The sequence below is a fragment of the Polyodon spathula genome, chromosome 5, assembly GCF_017654505.1.
Source record: "Polyodon spathula isolate WHYD16114869_AA chromosome 5, ASM1765450v1, whole genome shotgun sequence".
Taxonomy (NCBI): Eukaryota; Metazoa; Chordata; class Actinopteri; order Acipenseriformes; family Polyodontidae; genus Polyodon; species Polyodon spathula.
Window position 1 is genome coordinate 17,102,416 of NC_054538.1, and position 19,795 is coordinate 17,122,210.

At 37.9% G+C, this 19,795-nt stretch overlaps 1 protein-coding gene across 2 annotated transcripts in view; it reads left to right on the top strand.

Annotated features, from left to right (window-relative positions):
• fig4a (FIG4 phosphoinositide 5-phosphatase a) overlaps nt 1–19,795 on the top strand; it is an 81,556-nt gene that overhangs the window by 9,220 nt on the left and 52,541 nt on the right. For both annotated transcript variants that reach the window (XM_041249908.1, XM_041249907.1), the window contains exons 8-15: nt 399–527; nt 1,096–1,196; nt 1,521–1,683; nt 7,482–7,579; nt 15,884–16,017; nt 16,298–16,414; nt 17,863–17,908; nt 18,974–19,122. In XM_041249908.1, coding sequence (XP_041105842.1) covers nt 399–527; nt 1,096–1,196; nt 1,521–1,683; nt 7,482–7,579; nt 15,884–16,017; nt 16,298–16,414; nt 17,863–17,908; nt 18,974–19,122 — 937 coding nt within the window. The remainder of the gene's footprint in view (nt 1–398; nt 528–1,095; nt 1,197–1,520; nt 1,684–7,481; nt 7,580–15,883; nt 16,018–16,297; nt 16,415–17,862; nt 17,909–18,973; nt 19,123–19,795) is intronic.

The following is a 19,795-nucleotide window of genomic DNA, read 5'->3' on the forward strand; positions in this document are numbered from 1 at the left end:
AGGGGAAAAAACAAGGTCCATATTATAAAAGCCTTTAATTAAAATTTGTTGTCTCTGTTTACACAGCAGACCTTTAAAAAGCCCCAGGAAGAATAACTCCACTCAAAGATGCAGATGCCTAATGCAGTATAGGAAAAGCAACCTTACTCAACACAGTAGACTATGTAATCCTGCGTTATACAGTATTTGTTAGTTTATTTAGAAGCCCAGGATACCCCAAAAACTATGCAATTTGTTATTGTAGGATTGTCAGGTTCATTTGTGTTTAAAAGAGAGTATTTGAGTGACCTTTTAAGAAAAAAAAAAAAAACACACGGAAGTTTATGAAAGGCCAGGGTTGTTGCATATTGTATATTGTGCACTCCATGACTTAACCTTCAGGTTGTTTTGTTTTTCAGTGGTTTATGGCATCAGCAACGAACCCTACGCAAAGTATGTGTGGAATGTTCAGCTACTGGAAAGAATCAAAGATAACGTGCATCCAGACTGGCTTCTGTATGTCATTCATGGATTCTGTGGGCAGTCCAGTATCTTTTTTTATAATTCTACTGTTTTATAAACATTTTGCATGGAAATTAGTAAATATTTAGGATTTACTTAGGATACTTTTGTTTAGCTGCTTTTCTGTTTTTAGCGAATGAAACCACCAGTGACTGGTCTGGATTACAGTCTAGTATGTCAGTGTTCTGAATATCAGTATATTAGATTCTATGTGCTCTGTTTTTATCTTTTGAGAAAAAAAAAAAACAATACATACAAGCTCAAACTAGAAATTATTGCTCCATTAAATAAATCTCTTAATAAAAACAGACATTAAACATAAATGGCAAACAGCATTTGAGCAATGCTGAACAAAGAAAACAGTGTTATTACAACTGAAGCCATTTATATTGTAATTCACATTTTAAAAAGATGGAAATTAAAAATGGCATGTGGTAACCACAAGTTGCTTCATATAAAGCGAAAAACAACTAAAACAAAACAGCCAGGCGTTTACACAAATGATACAAATCCCACCGTGTTTTGGTTAAATTCCGGGTACAGAATGCTTTGTGATTCCTCAATTGTTTCGCAACCTTAACATTAACACCTAAGAGCTGCTGATATATGGTCGACCAGTTCACGTCACACTGATTGCCAGAAGATCAAGCAAATTTGCTGGAACACGTTTCTTGAAGAGAGGAGCCAACTGCGAGGTACAGTATAGTACTGTGCTGGCCATCAATTGGTTTGATTGAAATTTGGCTGGCTTTTATTTCTTGGCATTAGCACTAATAGAAGGTCACACTTCATAAAGTGTGCTTTCTTAGTTTGCGATTTGAGTCCTTTTTTAAATATGATTGCTAAATAACAAGAGCGTGGTTAGGGTAAATGAACAGCGTAATATGTAACAGCTACTCAAACAAAGGTGATCAACAAAATGCATTTTAAAAACAATGTTGCTCAATTTCTCCTCATGTTTTCAACTCGCACAGTTCAAGTCGTAGAGTGGGAGTTTAACATGCTATTTTTTTGTGCAGGGGGACGTTGCCAATGAAGTAGAAACAGAACAGATAATCCATGATGCCTCAGTGATGTCCTTCACTGCTGGGAGTTACTCTTCTTATGTCCAAGTCCGAGGATCTGTCCCTCTGTATTGGTCTCAGGACATTTCCACCATGATGCCCAAACCACCCATTAGATGTAAGTTGAAAAAAAAAGAACAAAATTAACATGTGTTTAATTTAGGCTTTCAGGATAATCAGTGAAGGTAGCCAGATGCCACTGACACACTTCGTAATAGGCACCATCCTGTCCAATGTGATAAGCTCTGAACTCTTAGCATCCTTAAAATAGTTTTTTTATTCTTGTTTTATTTACAATGAAGAATTTTCTGTGGAAGTGATCTTTTACATTTTATATACTGATGCACAAAAGAAGTACAACACTCAGGTCTAATGGATTTAATCAAATATTTTAAACATAGATATCACAGAAAATGTGAACAGAAATACAGATCAAAGAATCATAAGTTGTCAGTATAACACGTGACACTGTCAAAATTAAGACTTTACAAAGTTAATATCGGGTATGACCTCCCTGAGAATTAACACAGTCGTGGCAGCGTTGACGCATAGACCTGATCAACGTATGGATAGACTATGGATGTGGGATGCAGCCATTTGGTGAAGGTTGGCAGTTGTCTCCTGTGGATGGCACTGGCGATTTGGTCCCACAGATGTTCTGTTGGACTTGGGTCAAGAGAAAAAGTTGGTCTTGCATTGTCCTGCTGGAAAATCGACGATTCCAGAAAACTGTTGCCTCATTGTATCGCTGAGCAGTAAGGTTGCCCTCAATTTTCACCAAATTGAAGGAGATTCCTCCACACATCATCACACTTCCACCGCCCCACCAGATGGCTTGAACAACACAACAGTCAGCATAATGTTCACCATGGCATCTCCACACATGTTGTCTTATGTCAGGTCTGTCATGGGCAAAGCTGCATTCATCAGTGAATAAAATACTCCACCACTCTCTCTGCCGCCACCTCAGATGTTCTTTGGCCCACAGAAGACTCAATTTTGTCTCTCAGTTGTCAGCATGTTACTCCCTGAATGGCCTCTGAGCATGCAAATCATTTTCATGCAGACAGTGAACTACAGTCATTCTTCTGATGTGCAGGTTACATTTTCCTGGAATTTCTCTTGCTGTAGCCACTGCAGTCTGAAAACAATTACGCAGATGGATCAGTCGGATGTGACAGATGTGGGGCAGTGTGGTGACCCTCTGCCTTCCAGTACATAGCCTGTCCTTACAGAGCCGGTTTCCTGGTTTCTCTGGACTAGTCTGCTGATTGTTGAAGCAGAACATCTCATTCTCCGGGCAGCGTCTCTCACAGACAGGCCGCCTTCAATCATGCCGATAGCAACCAGGCGATTTTCATTACTCAAGCGGAGCATGGTCATATCTTCCACTATTCTTGCATTAATTAAAATCATGTCATTTTAAGTGGCTATTTATAGAGATTCTTAATCAACTGATGTTGGCAATTTTAACTCAAATACCAAACACTGAGTACCTGGCTTTTTTATTATGAAATCACATGACTTGAGCTCATTATTTTGTTATCCCAAGGAACAGTACTGCTCAAAGAATCAACAAATCAATCTGCTCACTATTTAAAATGTAAATAACATTGAGTGTGCCCAATGAGCTACTAATGTAAAACTTACACTGTTGCGTTCTCGTTGTGGTTCAATAAGGACACCATGCTACTGACCAATACCAGCTAATGAGAAATCATACATTAATACGTACATTTTCCATTCCACGCACATCAATTGACTTTTATAGGTCTCGGAAATTTAGTTTTGAAACAAATCCGTGTTTATGCAAAATGTATTTTCATTTTTTCACTATCTGGATCTTGGAATTGACACAGCCTAGTAGTATGAAATGGTCCACAATAAGAGATGTAACCCATGAGACCAAACATACAATATTTTGATTGAACAGGGTTGAAGTTATTAAAGTACAAAAATTGGGGTTTAACATTAAAGTGCCTACTCAGCCCTAACTAGTGGCTCTATATCGGATTCTCAAACGTTTGGGACTCCCTTTTTCTGAGGGTTAACAACTTGTGTCCCCCAGTTTCCATGCAAGTAAAATTTAAACATACACAGCTATATTTTTACACACATTTATGATTTCAAATCCTTTGAATCACATACTTTAAAGGTGTATTGGAAGTCAAAGACTAATTTAGTAATCTACACATTTTCAAAAAACATTAAAATGCAAAAACACAATATATCCAACCTTTGCAGTGTGATGGGTGTGCCTGCTTTTCAGACGAGGCTCTATGCTGGTAATACATATTCGCAGATCATGTTTAGCACTGAGTCGGTATTTGCTTTTGATTGCAAACAGAGAATGTGAGCGGAGCGCTGACAACGTTCTGCTCATAATATCCTCTGCTCACTCTTCCATTTTGCTCTACTGCTTGTAATTCCCACTCGTGATTTCCTCTCCGCTTCCCCACTCCAGACAAAATAGGCATGCTCCACTCACATGGTATTAAAAAATAAGTAAATAAATAAATAATAACTAGCCGTTTCACCCCCACTGTGTTTCCGATTGTAGATGAAAAGATGTAATGTACACTCAGAAAGGAATACTATTTAATCTTCCTTATTATAAATGCATAACTTGACCCAAGTAAAATAACAAAAAAAAATCCCCAGCTATGATCAGCAAAGAAAAAAGCCTACATAAAGTGCTCAGATAAGTTGTCTAATTCGATTTGAAACGTGGCCCCAAGTCACCAGACCACTGTTCTTTCCCGTCATAGCTCTGGTAACATCAGTACATACACCAATACACCACTCACAGTCCAGCACAACATCTTTAACTGCTACAGAAACAGTGTCATGAATGCTTCCCACAGTAGCTTGACTTGAAAGTGGACATTAAAACAATACATCTTCTTGCACAGATCTGTCGCAAATGTATATTACAAAAACTAAGAGCTGTGCAGCCCCCTGATGCATCCGTTGATTCATCAAGTAGGATAGCAAAAAACATCACTGTTTTTCAACTGCATGTAAAGGTATTTATGAAAGTCAGCAGCCATTTCATGAATGCGCAGTGCAACTGAATCATTTGAAAGGGTTATGTAACTTTTACTTTACTTGCAGAATCAGTTCCCAGCATAATGGTTGCTATATCGGCAGCACATGGCGCTATAGTGATTCAGCAACGGTCTGGGGCTGTGGCAAAGTGGCAATTAGTAGCAGGTGTATAGCAGGTGCAGTGCTGGTGCAGTAATCCCAAGAGCAAACAGACAACAAAGTACATGTGCAACGGTTTGGTTAATGGTTATTAATCCAATTGTCTGATGACCAGCCAGTAAATAATAATGAACTGGCAATACACAACAATGTGTATTGCACAGTAGCGAAAAGGGTTGCAGTTCCGTAAACAATAAGCACAGTACTAAACACACACAATTAGACACACACACGATCACAGGTCCAAAGTGAGTGCTCTCATTGCTTGTGGTGAAGTACAATATAATATGTGCTATATTGGTGAACAAGTGGTGATAATAATGTTAACTGTGACTGTAGTGCAGTGTTAATCCGGTTTTGTGCTGGCCCGTGGCGACAGCTCTGGATTCATGTAGCCTTCTAGTGATTTAACAAACAAGACAATTACTAACAACACAAAAAACAAACAAACGCTCACAAAATACTTTTACAATGCTTTCTGTGCATCTCGCATGGTCCTTCCAGTTTCTCACTATAAACCAAGTGAAGGAAAAAATTTATGATTCTCCGCCCCCTTTATGCTATCACGCATGACCCCTTGGTAAGCGACTGCAGCTGTCTTTGTTGCTTACAGCTGCTACCTCGTTTACCTTCCAGGTCAATACGTTCCTGCAACGGAGTCTCTCCTTCCAGGCTGACCGACATCCCGACCCAGGAAATGAACTGTCAGTCCAGCCCGTCCAAAGACTTCCCCATTCGGGAGATTTCCGACCAGAACTCATCATATTTCTGTCACAGGGTTTACCGCTTTTTGCTATCCTTAAGCCACCATGCAGGATGCACAAAAAGGTTTAGTATTCACGCTGTTTGCATCTAATAGCATCCTGTTGTTTATTGCAGATTTGCTAACTTCCTCTGGGGAAATAAAAAATATTGGTTTGTCCTTCAGGGAAGGATGCTTGGTTTCTTAATGATGGCACATTTTTGAAGGCTTCATACTTTCATGGTTTCCATGCTCACATTCCTCACTGGCCCTCTTAGAAGCAGGCTTCTAAAACCAATGCATATTATTATAGTTCGCCAATACTGAAACTCATCCACAAAATAGCTTGTCTTTGTATAATTGTGTGCACAGGCTACCTGGTGATGACGTCAGACCAGGAAGAGAATCAACACAGTCAGTACATTGTTTAAAGTGCCACTTGCATGGCTTAACACACAAACATTGGCACAAACAAAATGGCACTATGGCTAAAACAGACAGACAAAACACGATAACCACTAAACACACAAGTATCGTGCTGAGCTATGTCGGCACGAGTAGCAATTGCATTAGTTTTTAGACTGATCTTACTTCTCCTTCTCTCTCCTGTTCTTTTTCCCTAAACATAACAACCCCGAGTGAGTGATTCGTGCCTCTATATATACAGCTGTGCTGGGATTCAATTGCTTTTTAATTATTCACTTGAATCCCAGCACGTGAAGTAATTTGTGCAATCCCTGTGCCCACATAACTACTACACATTTTATCTGCATGTGAAGTGATTGTGCAATCCCTGTGCCTAAATACAAATAAACATTTTCAGTCACCTCTGCTACATGCCCCATTTATACCCCGTACACCAGTATACAGTGGTTTGCAGAAATATTCATCTCCCTGCAAAGTTTTCACACTGTTGGCACCTGAGCGTATGCTACGACATTTTCAAATTAGACTTTACGTGTAAAATCTACACAAACTACTGCACATAGATAAAGTTGAAAAATGCATATAGAATATAAATAAGATTTACAGAGAAAAACAGATTAATCTCAGTTGCATAGGTATTCAGCCCCTTTGCTACTGCAGACCTGCTACTTTGCTTAACTGAGCGTATTTTGCCATTTTCTGCTCCCTTGCATTCAGGAATGACAAACTTGTGCCTATGCTACCTATATTTATAGTAATCATGGACCCTCACCTGTTAACAATAATTGGTGACAAAAGGTTAATTAGGTAACATGCTAGTTAACTCAGAGAATACCTAACAAAGACACTTTTATACTTAGGCCAGTGTTCTAACACCGTGTTATACACATTTCAGACTTTTAACTGACTTGGATTTCAGACTGAAATCCCCTTGCTTTGGGTGACCATTTCATTGAAATAGACAAGATTTACATTTTCATTTAAAAATTCAATTTTTGAATGCAGTTCACTTATGATTGTCAGCTTATATAAGTGCATGTATCATATAGTGAAATATTAAGTGTTTATAGACAAGTTTATACAATTAAAAGCATATATAATATATATATATATATATATATATATATATATATATATATATATATATATATATATATATATATATATCATACAGTATACAAAGTTAGCAATCTCTGGATAGCAGAGTCATGACTCCCATTTGTTGGAAGCTATAATGAACAAAAGCAGCATGAATGGATTAAGACCTATATTTAACCAGGTTAGTTTCCTCTTGACACATACTATGATTTCACAGCAAAGGTGTCGCCTTACTGCTTTGATCCAGTTACATAAAAAGACAATGTGCATTAAGCCTGGGCTTGAAGGGCATTATTCCCAGGCAACCAACACATCACAACTATTGCAAATTAAAATGAAGGTGTACAGTATGTGTGCAGAATTGGCATTATGATTTGTCGAGTGTGTCCCCTTGAGTCTGCTACAGTAGGTGACTAGTTCCTTTCATCTGTTTTCTTTTGCAGTGGACCAAGCAGACCCCTACGCCCACGTAGCAGCACTCCACTTTGACCAGATGCTTCAGAGGTTCGGGTCTCCAATAATTATACTGAATCTAGTCAAGGTACGGTGTCACTGCAGTTTGAGATGATACCACCTGCAGGTTGTTTTCCATAGTTTACTACATATGTATCAATGTCCTTTCATCTTACTAGCACTAACTAAACTATCACTCTAAAGTCTTTGTTTGAGCATTTTAAAAACGAACAACAATGTAATGTTGTTTTAGAGAAGCCCCAGTGATAAAAATATAGATTTGAACAGGAAATTGGAATTTGTAGCAACTGGGATGTATTTGACTGAGAGTTTTGTCATTTTCAGAAACATTTAAAAGACTTAGGGGTAAATGTACTAAGATGGACCAGTCGCAGCGCAAACATACCGAACCAGATGGACCAGACGACAATTCACAAACTGCACATTTTGTCGTACGTACTAAGAAAAAACATGTTCATGAAAAGAGCGGCAATATACTAATTTAAACATTATTTGTGTCATCTTAGCGACATCTCTAGCGAGAGTATTTTCAAATAAAATAGCGGCAGTTGAGTTGTGTTTGGCTGCAGCAGTGTGTGCCTGAAGAATAAAGTCTATATGTGCAAGGGTGCAAGAATCAAAATAACATTGTTTTTGTTAAATGTAAACGTCATCTGTACAGTGCATTCTGATCCGTCTTCATTTTATCAATTTTTGTGCTGCGTGTATGTGATATATATGCATACAGTGGCTCTCAAAAGGATTCACCCTCTTGGACTTTTCCACATTTTATTGTGTTACAACATGGAATCAAGATGGATTTAATTTAGAGTTTTTGCCACTGATTACAGCCATGAGTCTATTTGGATAAGTCTCTACCAGCTTTGCACATCTGGACGCTGCAATTTTTGCCCTTTCTTCTTTGCAAAATTGCTCAAGCTCAGTCAAGTTGGATGGGGACCTTTGGTGAACAACAATTTTCAACTCTTTCCACATATTCTCAATTGGATTGAGGTCCAGGCTTTGACTGGGCCACTCCAGGACATTGACCCTTTTGTTTTTAAGCCACTCCAGTGTGGTTTTGGCTGTATGTTTGGGGTCATTGCTGAAGGAGATCTTCTCCCAAGTCCCAGGTCTGCAGATTTCAGCAGGTTTTCCTTCAGGATTTCTCTGTACTTTGCTGCATCCATTTTGCCCTCTATCTTCACGAGCTTTCCAGGCCCTGATGCAGAGAAGCATCCCCATAGCATGATGTTGCACCACCATGCTTCACGGCATTGATGGTGTTCTCAGGATGATGTGTGGTGTTAGGCTTGCACCAAACATAGCGCTTAGCATTGAGGCCAAACAACTCTATTTTGGTCTCATCAGACCATAGAATCTTCTTCCACTTGGTCTCAGAGTCTCCCATATGCCTTTTGGTAAACTCTAGCCAAGATTTGATGTTTTCTTCAACAATGGCTTTCTTTTTTCCACTCTCCCATAAAGGCCAGTTTTGTGAAGCACCCGGACTATTGTTGCCGTAGTCTCCCAGCTCACCCTTGCAAGACTGTAACTCCTTTAGAGTTGCCATAGGCCTCTTGGTGGCCTCCCTGACTGGTGCCCTTCTCGCCCGGATACTCAGTTTTTGAGGACGGCCTGATCTAGACAGATTCACAGTTGTGCCATATTCTTTCCATATCTTAATAATGGACTTTACTGTGCTCCGGGGGATAGTCAATGCCTTGGAAGTGTTCTTATATCCTACCCCTGATTGGTGCTTTTGAAGAACCTTATTCCGGATTTGCTTTAAATGTTCCTTCGTCTTCATGATGTAGTTTTTGTTAGGAAATGTACTGACCAACTGTGGGACCTCCCAGAGACAGGTGCATTTAACATGAAATCATGTGAAACACCTTAATTGCACACAGGTGGACTTCATTCAACTAATTATGTGACTTCTAAAGACAATTGGTTGCACCAGAGCTTATTTAGGTGTATCATAGCAAAGGGGGTGAATACTTATGCAATCAATTATTTTCTGTTTTATATTTGTAGTTAATTTAGAACAATTTGTAGATTTTATTTTTCACTTTGACATTATGGACTTTATTTTGTGTTGATCAGTGGCAAAAACTCCTAATTTTAAATTCATTTTGAGTCCATGTTGTAACACAATAAAGTGTGGAAAAGTCCAAAGGGGGTGAATACTTTTGAGAGCCACTGTAAAATATTATATATGTGTGTGTGTGTGTTTGTGTGTGTGTACAATGCAAAATATAATTTTAAATTGAAACTAAATGATATTTTAATTGTATTATTATTATTTTTAACTTAGTCTACTTAGTAGCCTACACAATAGGTCATGGTCCTATACAGATGTTCAGAATGAGCTGGAGGGGTTAGTGGCACATGTGTGCAGTTTGTTGCTACCAAAATACTGGGAATACCAGAAACATAGAAATTTGTTTTCAAGACTTGTAAGTACACCGTGACTTTAGTGAAAATTAGGTACTTGGGTGTTCGTCTCAAATACATTAAGCACATCTGGAAACACACAAGAAAAAGTGAACTGGGAAATGCCAGCAACAATTGCGACCTGTTTAAAAGATGCTTTTAAAATTCTTAACAAATTGATGCGATTGTAAATGTCGCAGTTGCCCGTAGCCTTAGTGCATCTCATTACAATATTTTTGATCCCTCATTTACACTGTGTCCACCCTGTTTTTGTGAATTTCTGCAGGAATGCCCAGAATTAAGTACATTTCACACTACACTTCTGACCTGGTTTGCAATGATTGCAACAGACTCAACACTGTACTGCATCTACCCCTTACTGTGTTACATAGTCAGTATTCATGTTATCTAGTCAGAGCAAACAAGTGTTATTTATCCAGTACTAAACTGATGGCTTTAGTTGATCTGCTATATTATACATTTTCTGGTGTCTGAAAGTTTATGTAAGCATAAAAATAGAGAATGTGCCTAAAATTAGATCATGTTATCATGCTGTTTGATGTAGAAGATAATCAGCAACTCCAATTGGTTACTTTATTGTTCATTTCCTAGAAACACAATAACCTTGTGCAATAAAACGTGTTTTTGTATTTTGTGTTTGGATATGTTTTAAAAGTATTTACAAGAGTCAAAGCCATGTTGTAAATACTATAAAAATCCAGATCAAAGCTTACCTTGATGAATGTAAAATTTGATGAAAATATCAGGTATAGAAAGGGTTATTGAGTGCCGGTATCCTTACTAAACTCAAACAGCATGATTTGTGATGACTACAGTGTAAATACTGTATATTAAATCCTTTTCTCAAAAATCCATGTCACATGTTGACAAGGAAAAGGCTAGATGTTAATAAATGGTATTACTACCAACTATTTCCAAAACAAGCCATGTGAAGATTTATTCTTAATATTCCCATGTTGTTGCAAATGCTACAGCCTGACATTTTGGCACAGAGTTGATTGTAATCACGTTGCAACTCACATGTTGGATGCTACAGATTCACAAGGTCTGGCCATGTGATTCATTGTGTGTGTGTGTGTGGGTGGGGAGTGCTTTGAACGTTTTGCTAAAGAATCCAAATAATAGCACTTTAGTGTTCACAATGATGATTCCACTGCATGCTCAAGGTAATAGAAAAGTCGGAACAAGACAGAGGCACAGTATGTGTGAAACCAAGTTTGAAAATTGAATTTGTGATTGTCACATTTGGAAAAAGAAAGATTAGTTGACAGTTGTGCTTTGTTGGAATACTACAGTTGCATTATATGTATTCAGTCATTTTTTATAATGGGGAACTATGTAGTTCGTGCAGCGAGTGATAAACAATTATTTCAAGTAGGAAGAAAAAAAAAAAGTAAAGCAGTTAGTTAAATTGAATAGAGCCTGGACACATCTTTGAAATCCATTTCCTGGTGAAGATTAACTTCCTTTGAAAAGGCATTAGGGTCACACACTGGGTTTGCACACTTTGTAGACTTTGGTTTTTCACAGATGTTAGTTTGACTGCTTAGGGATGGCCTCTTGCAGTATGCCTTTGTTCCTAATAAAGCTGTTTAGGTGCCTTGACACTCCATTTTAATTTAAAAAGGATTCCATTATGTAGCTTATCAAACACAATTTCTAATTAAATATTTAAACACTGGGGTGGAAACAGCCAGGTTCTGTACATTCTCCAGTTTGGAGTCCAGTTGTCTTAAAAATGTATTTATTTGTTTGTTTATTTAAAGTATTTAACCTTGGGGAAGGCATTTAAAAACAATATCTTGCTTATAAGGGGGCATTATGCAAAAAGCTTGCTATGACAAGTGTTCAAGACTATTCTTTACTACTTAAAGAAAAAACAAACTATATATATATATATATATATATATATATATATATATATATATATATATATATATATATATAATATATATAAATAAAATACCGGATTCTGTCGAGTCAACACACCAGTTTGAACGATCAAAACGCCCCCCCTTTTTAAACATGCCTAATTGTAACGTAATCCTACCTAATGTTACAAATATTCCCTCTGCAATAATGCCTGTGTAATGTTGGAATGTATTTTCTATTGTTAGATCCAGGCTACAGTATTTGCACTGCTCAGATTTATTTTATTAATGTTATTAGTTGTTAGAATTAATACAGCCCAAAAAAAAAAAAAAAAACCCTCTGTTTTGTACTGTGTAGCTAATGCTATTGTAGCTTTAACTCCAAGACCTTACCTTAGATCGTTATAACAGGGTACTTTCAGCAAGTGTCTTTGAGCTCTGTGCCAAGGATAAAGAGTATTGAACAGAGAAACCTTGTTTGGTCATTGTTTATAAATATATTGTTTATTGTTAGCCACGGTTTGCTTCAGTGGAACCCTGTGATATTTATTTATCTTTAGATTTGTGCTGCTTTTGCGGTTTAATTGTACATTTTAGTGATTTATATTTAATACTGTGCACAAATTTCAGTTTCTACAATCTCTTCTTGGTGAAAGCCGTATTTGCTGTTTGCATCTCTCCACTTACAGCGGCACTATCATACGGGTAGAAGGGATCAGATGGGTTTACACTATCTTATAATGGCTCCGGGAGACACTATCATACAGGTAGACAGGATCGGATGGGTTTATACTATCTTATAAAGCCTCCGGGAGACACTATCACACAGGTAGACGGGATCGGATGGGTTTATACTATCTTATAATGCCTCCGGGAGACACTATCACAAGTGTAGACGGGATCGGATGGGTTTATACTATCTTATAAAGCCTCCGGGAGGCACTATCACACGGGTAGACGGGATCGGATGGGTTTATACTATCTTATAATGCCTCCGGGAGACACTATCACACGGGTAGACGGGATCGGATGGGTTTATACTATCTTATAATGCCTCCGGGAGACACTATCACACGTGTAGACGGGATCGGATGGGTTTATACTATCTTATAATGCCTCCGGGAGACACTATCACACGGGTAGACGGGATCGGATGGGTTTATACTATCTTATAATGCCTCCGGGAGACACTATCACACGACGGTAGACGGGATCGGATGGGTTTATACTATCTTATAATGCCTCCGGGAGACACTATCACATGGGTAGACGAGATCGGATGGGTTTATACTATCTTATAATGCCTCCGGGAGACACTATCATACAGGTAGATCGGATGGGTTTATACTGTCTTATAATGTCTCCGGGAGGCACTATCGTATGGGGAGGCAGTATCAGTTATGACACCGGCACCAATTATGGCAACCAACTAATGATTTACAGCAAGACTAGAGGTGGGGATTGAACTGCAGATCCTTACTAAATGTCTTGATATCCCTGAATAGATGTTCATCTCCTGCTAAGTATTTTGATATTTTAATTTAGCACAGTATACTAAATATTTTAATGAACAAGACATCTAGTAGAAACCCAGGAATGTTTTCCATTTTCTAAGAAAGCAGTGCAACAGGTGATGGTGACTCCTGAGTGGTGATTGCCAGGACTTTGTACAATATTCAATATAGTGTTGTCCATGGCAGTCCTTGGACAGAAACAATTTTTGAGGGTAAAATGAAGAGATGTCATACACAGTCTTTCTGAATTGATAGTAAGTGAATCCTATTTGGGGCACTACAGCATGTGGGAGAAACTGTTCATTAAAATCTCTTGCACATTTTTAAAGAGTAGATGATTTTGTATGCAAGGATACCAAGATATTTACTAGTCTTAGTTAAAGCTGTAACAAAGGGTACATTTTGACCTTCAAAGGTTTGGAACACATTACCGAATGCAGGTTCGAACCTTTGATTGTACTAATTTGCATAATTTACTGGTGACATCGCCATAGCTACTCGTTTATTTAATTGAAAATCCTGTTATACAGGAAATCCATATAAATGGAATAAAACATTCACATGTAGTTTAAAAATAAGTTATATAGAACAGTAATCATGTTTTTATCATTTAAATAAATACACGTTATTTATGGGCATGTAATTGATGCTGCTTGCGATTATATACATTATTATTTAACAGTCACTGTTCCAAGCAGGGTATAAGTCACAGTCACATCTTACTACTTTAATACTACTACTAGTAAAACTACTACTAATAATAATATGAATTTACGCTTGTCGAGTGATCCCAGAGAGGAGCGGACGGTGCTCAGTTTTAAAAATTGAAATATACAGGTTTAGAGCCACCTTCTAATTCTTGGCTAGCGAATTAGCATTCAAACCTTTGAACACAGCCCTAGTCTTAGTAAAGGTATCTGGCAACAAACTTCCCTTCCACAGTTGTACTGCTTTCCTAGAAAAAGGACAACATTTTAGGGTACCGTAAATGGACAGTACAATCCCCACACCTAGTCTTGCTGAAAATCATTTGTTGTTGCCATAACCTGTGCCAGTACTGTGCTTGTATGTGTATATGTATGTATATAGATAGAGACATAGATAAAGAGAAATTTGAAAGGAGGTATAACTGTAGTGTACTAAATTGAAAAAAGAGAAACAAAGGTTTCTTTTTTTTAGATGTGCACAAAAGGTTTACGTGATACAAAAATGTATTTCACGACATTTTGGACAAAAGTCATTCTTCAGCTGTGTAGAGAGAAATGTAAACAGTGCAGTAAACTTGTAGTTTTTCAAGAATGAGTAAGTCGACGTGCTTGATATAGGTGATACGGTAACTACTATCAGACGAGTGTTTGGCTCACCACTGAGTACTTCTGTTGTAAATTATGCGTAGGGGTTATCCTAATGACACCTATGTACTGATCTTCCAATCTTAGAGTAATAACATTATAATGATATCTTACTTTATTGTTGTTGTTAGCCTGCAGGGCAGTAGATGTTCAAGGGTTTTTACTAAGAATTCCTCTTCGTACATCAAACAAACTCGTCAATTACAAAACCTGAGAAAGGCTGCTGTAGTTATTGGCAACTGAAGAAGCCCTCTATCTCTTCACAGACTAGAAGGAACATGAACTGCCCTGTTCAGGCTGGTTTGGAGCAGTCTGCGGACTCATTTCCATGGAGTTCTGCGTTGCTACTTGCTTTTAATTCAGTCGTGCCTGTGTTCATTTGGATGTAGTTGAAAGCCGTGCCCTTACCTACATGACATATCCCTTTTATGAAGTCACTGTAAACCTCTTAATGGTTTTTACAGTAATTGTACTGTATGTACCCCAAAGCAGATGTTATCACTTATGAAAAAGGTTTGTTGTTTGTTTTGGTATTGCAATTTTAAAGGTAAAATGAAAAAGCTATTAAGCGAACAACTGATTAACGTTTGTACATCTTACAGCATATATCTAAATAGGTGCTTAAATATCTAAATAGGTGCTTATTTTTCATTGGGATGTTTAAGGCTTAGTGTTTTACTGTGTGGATTTCCATATGTCTGTTTTGTTAGAATAGCTTATATAATTATAGTGTGTAAGAAGATTTTGCACTGCCATCTTTTCATGCTAGCCTAAAGCACACCACTGAAACTGTTTGTTAATGTTTAACCCTCTCAGTTTAACACAAGGGGAAGCTATTATTTGACAAACGACAGTACAATTTTAATAAATTAATAGTTTAGAGATTCTTCCCAACTGCTGTCCTCTTAGTTATGTGTTTATGCAACTCTCACAAATTTCAGCATCAAGGAAACCAGAGGATGTGAATAGTAAAAAGCATTGCTTTCATAGGGAATAACAAAATTATCAGATTTATGTCCTTTTAATTATCTAGTGTTTGTTTTTTTTTTTTTTTTTTTTTTTTTTTCTACTCTAAGCCAGTGATGGCTGAGTAATGAGAACTCACTTTGTGGATACCTATCATTGGAAGAGTGTCAGTCTTCACAGCACTGTCAGTCAGGATATAAGTCTGTCTTTATTATTATTTTTTGAACTCTAGAAACGTGAAAAGCGGAAGCATGAAAACATCCTGAGTGAAGAGCTTTATCCTGCCGTGACATACCTCAACCAGTTTCTGCCTCCAGAGCACCACATCGATTATATTGCCTGGGATATGGCCAGATACACAAAGAGGTACAGAAATCCACAGATCCAAAAAACTGAAATTTTAACATATTATTTTTAATAATCGGTACCTTTGAGCATTCTTAGTGTCTTTTGTTTCCTTAATTATAATGGCAGATTCAGAGAGTAAATAGTGAACTGTGAATAAAGAACTACAGCATATTTAATCACCCTCATTAAACATTAATGTTAATCATTTTCTGATTGATGTTACATGACATCTTAATGTGGGAGCTCAGCACCAGGTTTTCACAGTAATATTGACTCCATATATTTTTTTTTTTACAAGCAAACTGTGCAATGTGCTGGATCGTCTCAGCTTAATAGCAGAAAATGTAGTAAAAAGAACAGGGTTCTTTGTAAATCGCCCAGATTTCTACTGCAACAAAGCAAGGCCTGATGAAAGGTAAGCATCAATCTTGTATGCTTTATTTCTTCTATTAAAGATGGCTCAACTTTGTGGTACATTTGTACATTCAGGAGAACGCAGGTTCAGGTCTTGGCTGTGCAAAATCTTTGCTAATAATTGGCACTTCCGCGGATTACACATCTCACCATGGACCCTTACAGGGCTAGCATTTGTCTTCCAGAGGCCAGTAGCTCACTGATTTTCACTGTTAAGCTCCTTGGATTTAAAGAGGTGATTGGCATAACTGTGGGATCAGTTTTCTGGAGCTGTTATGGGGTGCTGTAATTGGAAATTCACCAAAAAAAAAAATGTAAAATGAAGATCTCAATTCCAGAACCTTTATATCTCTCCTGGAGGCTACCAATATTGCAGGTCACTATGGACAGTAGGGTGTTTACCCCAAGACAGGCCTGTGGCAGGATCTCAGAGCAATGTGGGAAATTTCTACTGTCCTTATTTTGTGGAAAAATGGCTTTTGGTCTCTTATGCTGCCAAGAAAAGCCCCTTTTTCATGAGAACCAAACATCATTGCATACAAAGTTCTATTGGTTAATATATCTCAAACTAAAATCTGGATGAAACATATTTGATATTAATGTCGTCTTTTAGGTGGTATTTCATTCTCTGAGCCATGTCTGGGAATGTTGGTGCAACTTACAAAAGAAACAAGAGAACAATAAATGCAAACTTGAATTCCATCCGTAGAGAGTGAAACCACAAAATAGTTGTTACACGTTTTTCTGTTCCAAGCATTTTCTTTTAGGCAGATACTTTGAAAATATAAAGTCAGAAACTGCTGGTGCATAACATATGTAAATAAGATGCTGCATCCCAAAGTACTCCCTGTGTATACATATAAATATAGACTTTTGGCATTTTCCAGAAATAGACTTAAATATTGTTTACCTTTTCAGGCTTGGTGCGTGTTCTGTTTATCAGTGGATTTAAACAAACATTCATGCGCAATATATTTGGCATTTTAAAGTGGGCAATAATATTTCTGCAATTTCTCAAAATCTTTTCCCACAAATCCCTTCAGTCATTAATGTGAGTGGGATGAGCAAGTGAGTTGTGTGCCTGAAACGTGTTAAGAATATATTAGCATCACTTACTGCGCATGTTTTTGTTGTTGTATTTTGGCATATGCAGTGCCTGAATCTAACAAGCTGCCAAAAGTAAAGCGATTGTAAAAATAGATCAAGGAGTAGTCTGTCATACAAACAATGGTATGTTCGGCATAAGCAGCATCAAAGTAGCATTGCTCAGAGTAGTAATACAGGAGGAAAGAAGTAGCTTTATTTTACCTGATGATTCTTTGGTAACTAATTCGTCCATGTCTTCTTGATTCCTTGTTATAATTGTGCTCTCATTTTAGGCTGCCTTGTAGTGTTCCCAATCACTGTTTTTCCATGATGACTCTTTGTATCATTTTGTCTATCTTGTAGGTGGGGTGACCTTGGGGGTTATGCTTCAGCCAGCGGCCGTATGCAGGTACAGACAAACAAGTTTTTCAACCTAATGGGTAGAGTTTGCCAATAATGACCAGGTGCCAGACAAAGACAGATGAAAACCTCAAGTTTGAACTCCTTTCCTCAGGGTTGAGTAGCTTGGCAACACTATCCTCAGATATGCCAGTTAAAAAGATGGGATTGGCCAGACAGGGGGAATAGCTGTGAGGTAAATTGGAATATGCCATTTAAAATTGAGGAGAAAAATCTGCATAAAATACCATCAGTCCTCGCCCCTCATTTTATTCAGTAATGGCCCCTGATTGAGCTTCACAAGACTACGTACCGGTATCTTCTGGTCCGCTTTACAAAATCTTTCTATTTTTAAAATACATAATGTATTACCTGTTTAATGTCCTATCGTGATTGCTGTCTTTCATTCTCTACTGTATTTCTATGCTGACTATTCCATCTAAAATGTCCTTTTGCTGGGGCACCTGAGTGGCGCTCCGCGTGGAGTGCAGGATGCGCCCCATAGCCTGGAGATCGCAGGTTCGAATCCAGGCTATGTCATTGCCAACTGTGACCCGGAGTTCCCAGGGGTAGGGAGGGCTTAAGGCGGCAGGGCAATCCACAGTTCACCGTCCACCAGCGACCCCTGTGCCAGATAGGGAGCCTGCAGGTCTGCAGTGGAGCCATTCAGATCTTGTTGTCCTTTGGCACTATAGGTCTAATGGCTTCGCTGTGGATCCGCAGTGCGAAAAAAGACAGCTAGGCAGGGACACATTTTGGAAGATGTGTGTGTTAGCCATCATTTCCCGAGTCGCTTGGGGGTGTTGCAGTGGTGAACCGAGATTAATAATAACACTATTGGCAATTCTAAATTAGAGAGAAAAAAGGGGTAAAAATAATTGACAACGACTAAATAAAAATAAAAAATGTAATAAATTTCTGGTAATGTGATTTTAGAAATAATCTCTAGGGATGTGCAAATGTAATTTCTGTTATGGCAGGTTTTTTTTTTTTTTAATTATTCTATTTATCTGTTTATAAAAGAGTGTTTCCAAGATCCATCACCTAACTATCTCTTTTTTGTATTATGTGGTAGACTGGTGTTTTGCGGACTAACTGTGTGGACTGTCTGGATCGTACCAATACTGCCCAGTTCATGGTTGGGAAGTGTGCTTTGGCATACCAGCTTTATACCCTGGGCATGATCGACAAGCCTAGGTTACAGTTTGATACAGACTGTGTCAGGTAACTAATGTCTATACGATGGTACTTCATTTGTTTTGTTACTGTTTTCTAGCAGATTTTGTGCTCTGCCTGATTTTCATAATTTGCGTTGACTTGTAACTGAATACAACAAAATGATGCTCGAAGTTAGTATTTGTGATTGGAGAGTGACTCTTTTTTGTTTTTCCTATTAAAATGAATAAATCTCTGCAAGGATCTACCTGCTGAAATAAACACATGCCACACTTTAGAGATAAAACACACTTTGAAGCTGATCTTTATGCACTGGAAGCAAACAGGCTAGTATACCAGCTATTGCTGTGCCGTGAAGTGTATTTTCATGTTTACACAACTAGAGTGGACCTGCAGATATTTGATTTTTCTCTATGGCCTTTTCATTTTTTTCTAATTCCTTTGGGGGGAGGGAGCTGTCTCTGCATACCCTGCTTTTTAACTGAAGTATTTCAAAGTTGACACTTTCAGCTAATGCATTGCATGATGAAAGCATCTACCTGAATCTACACTGTCATTGCCTAATGTAGCTGACATTCTTTGAAAGTAATTGTATAACACAGTAATTCTGTAAATATTGCCCATTTTGTACTTCCGTTGGCTACATAGGTCTTAAGTGTCTCAAATTTTGAAAGAAAGGTGTTATAGACGACACATATTCTCATTTTAAAACTGACACCCG